At 33.3% G+C, this 7236-nt stretch overlaps 1 protein-coding gene across 1 annotated transcript; it reads right to left on the bottom strand.

Annotated features, from left to right (window-relative positions):
* Positions 1 to 2362: 2362 nt before the first annotated feature.
* Positions 2363 to 4886, bottom strand: LOC145613980 (uncharacterized). Its single transcript, XM_081669001.1, has 6 exons — positions 4548 to 4886; positions 4124 to 4344; positions 3884 to 4034; positions 3505 to 3661; positions 3010 to 3150; positions 2363 to 2688 (listed from the first exon to the last, which is right to left on the bottom strand). The coding sequence occupies exons 1-6, from the start codon at positions 4884 to 4886 to the stop codon at positions 2363 to 2365; spliced, it is 1335 nt and encodes a 444-aa protein (XP_081525127.1).
* Positions 4887 to 7236: the final 2350 nt, after the last annotated feature.

Below are 7236 nucleotides of genomic sequence, written 5' to 3'. Positions count from 1 at the left end.
CCCGACCCAGTAAAACACTCGGATCACGGGCCGGGCATGGGGCCGGAGTATGGGTGACTCGGGTACCCGTTATTACCCGATGGAAAAAAATACAACTCTAGTCCAGTAAACTTAGGGTTATTAAATTACTTTTCACTCTCAATCGTCATCTCAAATTTCACTTTCTCCCTCTCTCTCCTCTCTCTAATCTCTCTCTTCTCTATTTTCTCTCACCAACTGCTCTATAAAAGACATGTTCTCTGCATCAAATTTTCAAGCAAGTCTACCAACAATCTTGAATATACAAGCTTTGCAATTTGCATGTTGAACTTCGTTCCCTTTATAGTCCTCTACTCCTCTCTACATCAAACAGTAGGTGTTGATACAATTTATTTGTGATACTTTGGGTGTTATGATAAGAATTGACTTTATTATTACTTATTTCTTAGCTGCTTCCTAATGTAACTATGGTTAGTTGTTTCTTATAACTTCGATTGTTTCTATAATTAAATTAGGCGGCTACTTTGATATTGGGTAAAACCTAGTTGCTTTGGGCTGTATTAGTTAGTCTATTTATTGATAAGTATTAAGTTAGATCTGTATGAAAATCTGACATTTTTGTAATTCAATTTAGCAATTAAAAGTTTGGTATGCTAGTGTTCATGAATCATCTTTTGTTAGTTGCAATATATTTTACTGAGTTTGATTATGTTTACATGATTTTTTTTAGAATTTGTTTTACATGGAATCGATAAATAATTCTGATATTTTCGAGTACCCTATGACCCGACCCGAATAAACCGGGTACCCGACAGCCGGGTACCCGATTTATTCAGGTCGGGTCATGGGCTGTCTTTTCAACTACCCGCAAGTACAGGTACCCGGATTTGAACACCCCTACCCAGACCTAAGGTAAGGATAGCATTGAACTTCCCTGGCCGCTTGACTTCATGCGAGTCAAGACTAAGGTCGGCCCCTCTGGAGGTTCAGTTAGCAGCCGGCAGAGAATGAATGCCGACTATGCTGCAACCTTCTCACCAAGTACTTCTTGTGGTGCAGATGTTACCTCCGAGGTGCCTGATTTGCACGCGTTTGCTAAGCGGATGGTGAGGACCCTGACTCAGTCAGAGAAGAACTCTGTGCCTAATCTGCAGGTGGTGGACTTCGACCGGATCATGGGCCAGCTGGCGGAGGTAAGTTGATCTCAACTTAACACTTCATTTTTTCTTCTTTCATTTTGTAAAGTACTTAACTTTCCGTCTGACCCCATTTAGGTAATGCTAAGGGTAGACTAGTTACGGGTCCCCTTCACGCGGAAGCAAGAAGAGGTAAATGGTGCCAAAAAGAGGGCCACTCAAGCTCTCAACTCTGTTGAATACACTAAGATTATGTGTGATGTTGAAATTAAAGCAGTAGAGTTGAAACAAGAGGAGCTGATTTTGAACCTGACGGCTGCTAATGACGCCGCCAAAAACCGGGCAAATGATCTTGAGAAAAAGCTAGCAAATGCACAATCTGATCTCAAGGCATTGGAAGGAGTTGATTAGGAAAATATCAAGCTAAGGGAAAACGTCAGCTGGTTGGGGGTGTGTAGGGAATATTTCAAGCATTATCCCAAACTTGAACCCCACTGTGATCATACACTTAAGTATGGTGGCGTCCAAAGGGAAGGAAACAAGAGCAAAAGAGTCGCTAACAAGTTTTAGGAACTTGTAAACCGTTCACGAGGTGAAGGTTACACCCCTTAACGATCCATGAGATCGTCAACTCCAAAAGGTCTTGAACCAAATAGGGTTCGGGGATGAGGGTACAAATTCAATCTAAAAAAGAAAGAACCCACCCTAAAAAATAGGCCTCTACTTTATTCTACTCGTATTCATGTGCGTTTTCTGACTAACATGCAAACATTATATTAATCATAAACCCGTTTAATCTATGTTGGTTAAATATTAATGCACAAATAAATCTATTATTGGCGATCACTTGAATTAAAATCATATTAGCCTAAGCCAAATTATTAATTATCTTATTAAGCGTGATTTCAAGTACAAATTCCCTTTAAACAAGCATAAAGGCGTGATCAAGCAATAACAATAAATATAGATCAAGCAACATAATCATAACAACAATCATCATAATAATCATAACAATATCATAATAAGGCATATTAAAGCTTAAATATAATAGCAAGATCCTAGGCATGATACTAACAAGATTAATAACAAATCCTAGCATGCAGGCCCGTTTCTGAGACTTTGGTGGCATAGGGGCGGATAAAAAAAATGGGGCCCTTGGTACAAAAAAAAAATTATTTTGGGTATGCACAAAAAAATTTACGAGAGACTTTGTTTAATGCTAAGAAATTTTATTATTACAATAACGCTTAAACAAAACACTTTCTTCTAGCATTTATAGATGCAAAGTCATTAATAATAGTTTCTACATCAATATGCTCTAACATTGTTCTCTCAATACATAAAGTAGCTAAACCATTCAACCTTTCTTGAGACATTGATGATCTCAAGTAGGTTTTCAATAACTTCAACTTCGAAAAACTTCTTTCGGCGGATGCAACCGTTACTGGCATATTCAATAGTATTCGATAAGCAATTGATGCATTTGGAAAGCAATCGGTAGCTTTGACAAACTCTAGAATCTCATGTGCCGACATCAACACATTAGGTAAAGTCATTTGCAATACTTTAAATTCTGAAAAAGATCATCTGCATCAACATCGGACAAATTGTTATTAGAAAAAGTAGTCTTAAAATTGATGCAAGAAATTCTTAATTCATCATTGTCTAATGACTTTAATTTTTTGAATCAAACAAAAAACCAAATATATTATCAAAAACCTCTAATTGTTCAAATCTATTTTTCAAAAAGTTTATTGCCATATCAACAACCACCAAAAAATAATAACTCTAAAAGATTCCTTGGGTGATTGTATTTTTTTATCATTATCATTGTTCTCATCAAATTGTCTTTTCCTATAAATTTGACGCTTTGTCGGAAGTGTAGGCTCTATACCCATATCAAATGCAAGGCTTTTAGCAATATTTATACTAGATTCAAAGCCTTTATTTCTATACTCCTCAAAATATGAAATAATACCTTTAACTTCCTTCATTGCAACTCCAATACACATAGACTTAGATTGCAATTTCTTACTCACAGTGTTAATTGAAAATAAGATGTCATACCAAATCACAATGCCAAGTAAAATTTCATAACTTGCAACACAATTAGCCAAACTTTCACATTCACTCTTTGTCTTAGCATCATTACGACTAGAGTCATACAATTTTTGCAAAGCTAACTTTATTTGAGGCGCTTGAAATCTAATAGCTTTGACACTTTTAATTCTACTTTCCCATCGAGTATTACACAAAGATTTAACAGTTAGCCCAGGAACATTATCAACTAAAACCTTCCATTTTTTGGTAGAACTTGCAAATAATGTGTATATGCGTTGCACAATTCCAAAAAAAGAAATAGCTTTAACACAAGAATGTGCCATATCCGAAAGAGTTAGATTAAGACTATGACAAACACATGGCATATATAAAGCCCTTGGATTTATTCCAAGTAGTCTCGTTTGAACCCCTTGATGTTTTCCTTTCATATTAGAACCATTGTCATAACCTTGACCTCTAACATTATCAACATCTAAATCAAGAGACTTGCACACATTTAACAATTCATTAAAAAGTCCTAATCCAGATGTATCATCTACTATTAAGAATTCTAAAAAAAATTCTTCTACTTTTATCTTATCACAAGACACATTAACACATCGTACAATCAAAGTCATTTGCTCTTGATGGCTCACATCCGGGGTACAATCAAGTATCACAGAAATATATTTATCCTCTTTAATGATCTTTATCATAGAAGTTCTAACACTATGGCCTAAAAGAGAAATCAACTTATTTTGAATTTGAGGACCGAGGTAGTGATAGTGAATTTCATGACCCTTTATACGTCGAACATGATCTTGCATTATCAAATCAAATTCAGCTATCATTTCAATCAAGCCCAAAAAATTACCATTACTATCCTCATACAATTTTCCATTAGATCCAAGAAAAGCTAAATTATGTTTAGCAAGACATTTAACAACAGATACTATTCTTATCAAAACTTGTCTCCAACGTTCCTTTTCTTAGCTTTTAGAATCCCTTCTTGCAACTCTTTATCAATGCCTTTGTTCTTATTCAATCTCAACCTTGTTTCATTCCAAATACTCATATTAGTCAAATGTTCAACACTATTCTCATGTAGTTTGAGTTTCTCACTCAAATGTTTCCAATCATTCACTCCATAATTTGCTAAAAGAGTTTTGTTATTTTGAGAAGTGAACAACTTACAACAAAAACAATATACTTTATCAACATTTTTAGAATAAACCAACCATTTTCTATTCGAAGTCTCTCCATTACTCAACTTTCTAGTAAAATAAATATATGAAAAATGCCTAGAAAATATATCGATAGGAAATGTGAGATTTAAATCTCTTATAGGTCCTTTTTCAATCAAAATATCTCTAGATTTTTCATCAAGTGAACCCAATTTCTAGGATCATACATATCAAAAGGAGGGATAAAGTGTTCATTAACACTCACATCAACATTATCGACATTAGGAACATCAACATTATCATGGTCATCATTAGGAACATCAACATTTGGCACATCATTAGGAACATCAACATTTGGCACATCATTAGGAACATCATCCTTTGGCACATCATTAATATTATCATTATTCAAATTAATCGAAGACTCTTCAACTCGACTTATACAAAAAAACTTATCTAGTGTTCCTCTTTGAGATTCATTTAAATCTTGTATTCGTTTTCTTTTAACCCTTTTATCATGACCGGATGCATGTTTTCTCGGAAACATTATTAAAACAAATTATACAATAAAAAGTTAATGAATGATATCACCAAATCTCGCAAGATGCTAGTAGTAAAGCCAAAAAGTCCAAAAGTCGTCAGATATGGTAGAATGAGCGACACGCTGACACCTACAATATAATATTGATAGCACAAATTAAAAATTCAGTACAATTGAATAAATTATTAAAAGTTTATCATTTGACATACTGATAATTTTTAACTAAAAATTAATTAAAAATTAATCAATTATCATTCTACATTTCTACAATTCGACATTTCGACATATTCATAAATTGATAATTCATAATTAAAAAATTAATCAATTTATCAAATCGACATACTGACAAATGTGACAATTTGATAATTCATAATCAATTAATTATTAATCGTTAATCAAATATAAAATATCATAATTCAAACAAAATTAGAAATTAGAATGAACTGGGAAAAATATAAATTTGACATACTATCTACAGATCTACTGATAATTCATAAATCAGAAATTAAAATTCGTATGACATAAAATTAATATGATTATTTCAGAACTTCTCTTGTAAAATCGAATAATCTATACATTAAAATAAATTAATCATTTGTAATTTCTGGAAAAAAAAAATTGGAGTACAGAACAGAACATACCAATGACTTAATATCAGGCCCGTACCGTTTACGAGTTTATCTTCGAACATCGAAGCCAAAATCCATAATAATGGTGAAAAATTAATAGAAACAAATAGAAAAAATTGATTAGGTAGATTGATATGTGAAGAACAACTGAAAGAGTATAATTTATAGAAAATTCATAGATTAATCCCGTTGAAAATTGATTGCAAAGAAAAACGTTTATGGGGGAAATCATCACTTTAGCATTAATTTGGGAAGGAAGATGAAAAATATAGGTAATGATACAAATAATTGATTTCATGGATGAAAATAGAAGATTGTACGGATGAATTGGTTAGATTATGGGATTAATTTGTCAAATTTAACTTCCCAAAATGAAGGAGTTAATTTCAAGGAGGAATATTAATGATTTACTGTGAGGAGTTAATAAGGGAATGATTGACTAACATACCAAGAAATGCCGCTTACTTCATTATCAGTAATATTATAACTTTATTATTATTTTTTTTAATAACTAATTTGATTTTCAGATTTTGGGGCCCTGGGCGGGTGCCCCGGCCCAGATACGGCCCTACTAACATGTCACTATGCACTAAAGATCAAAGCTTTAAACCTAACATGATACTAACATGCTATTAGAAATAATAAGAGGCACCCTAAACATGATTCTAGAAAGCAATAAATAACATCCTAACATGATACTAGGAATATTAAATCTAAGCATGCTTTCTACATTGAAATAAAAAGGGAGAAAGCTAATTACTTACTTCGAAGCTAATTACTTATTTCGAAGCCTCGTACCTTTTTTTAATAACAAAATACACGCATTAGTAAACATCAATGAAAATAATAAATCAAAGAATTAAATTAAATGATTGAAAAAAAGAGTTAAAAAGTTTAGACTGGATTTGGGACCAAACCCTCAGAAAAGTATAAACCTTTCACGTCTAAGGTGAAGGCAACTTCGAACTTGGCTAGGTGTTTCTAGATCTTGTGAGTGCGGTATTGTGTTTGTAAACGCTAGCTAGAAAGAGAGAGAGAAAGAAAGCATGTATATTGCTCGAGAGAGAAGAGAGAGAGAGAGTTAGATGATTGTAAATGAATAAAAATAGAGGTCCGGGAATTTGATTGAAAAATAGTCAGAATTTGAAAAGGAATAAAACTCCAAATTGTCGCCAGGAATTAATCATGTCGCCAGGCGTTCCTGGCGACAAGCTTATCGTTTTGCGATAGCTTGGATTTTTCACGCGCTTTCAGCACGGAGTCCACTTATCAATAAAATTGAGTTGTAAAGTCCGTACAAAGGCTAAAATCGTAATGTCATATAAAACATTATTTTACTCCAAATAAAACTCATATACATAATTATGAATCCTAATTCCACTAGGATATGAAAAGAACCTTCTAGAAGCTCTAGAAAACTATAATCAATCCTACTAGCTTTAGGAATAATAAAATAGGCCCTCCTCTAGATCATTGGGCCGTATGTAAAGATTAAACCGGGCCCAGTTTAGTATTTTGGCCATAACTTCCTCATTATTCATCGGAATTGGGCTTATGATATATCGTTGGAAAGCTCTTTTTGAGCCCCGTCCAACTACACTATTATTGGACCCTTATCATGGACCAAACTAAACTGGATTGGATATTTTCATAAAATAGAGTTGGTTTTCGAAAACAAAAAGAAAGATTTTTAATAAAAACTAACCGCAACACTAGACTTTTCACAC

Source organism: Chenopodium album, chromosome 25 (assembly GCF_948465745.1).
Source record: "Chenopodium album chromosome 25, dcCheAlbu1.1, whole genome shotgun sequence".
Lineage (NCBI taxonomy): Eukaryota > Viridiplantae > Streptophyta > Magnoliopsida > Caryophyllales > Amaranthaceae > Chenopodium > Chenopodium album.
This window is presented reverse-complemented; position numbering and strand designations above follow the sequence as displayed.

Coding starts and splice junctions, on each gene's coding strand:
- LOC145613980 (XM_081669001.1), bottom strand. CDS start 4,886: ATGTTTCCGAGAAAACATGCATCCGGTCATGATAAAAGGGTTAAAAGA. Junction 4,345..4,547: donor TGTATGATCCTAGAAATTGG/GTTCACTTGATG, acceptor TTTTGTTGTAAG/TTGTTCACTTCTCAAAATAA. Junction 3,662..3,883: donor TTTCTCTTTTAGGCCATAGT/GTTAGAACTTCT, acceptor AATGTGTGCAAG/TCTCTTGATTTAGATGTTGA.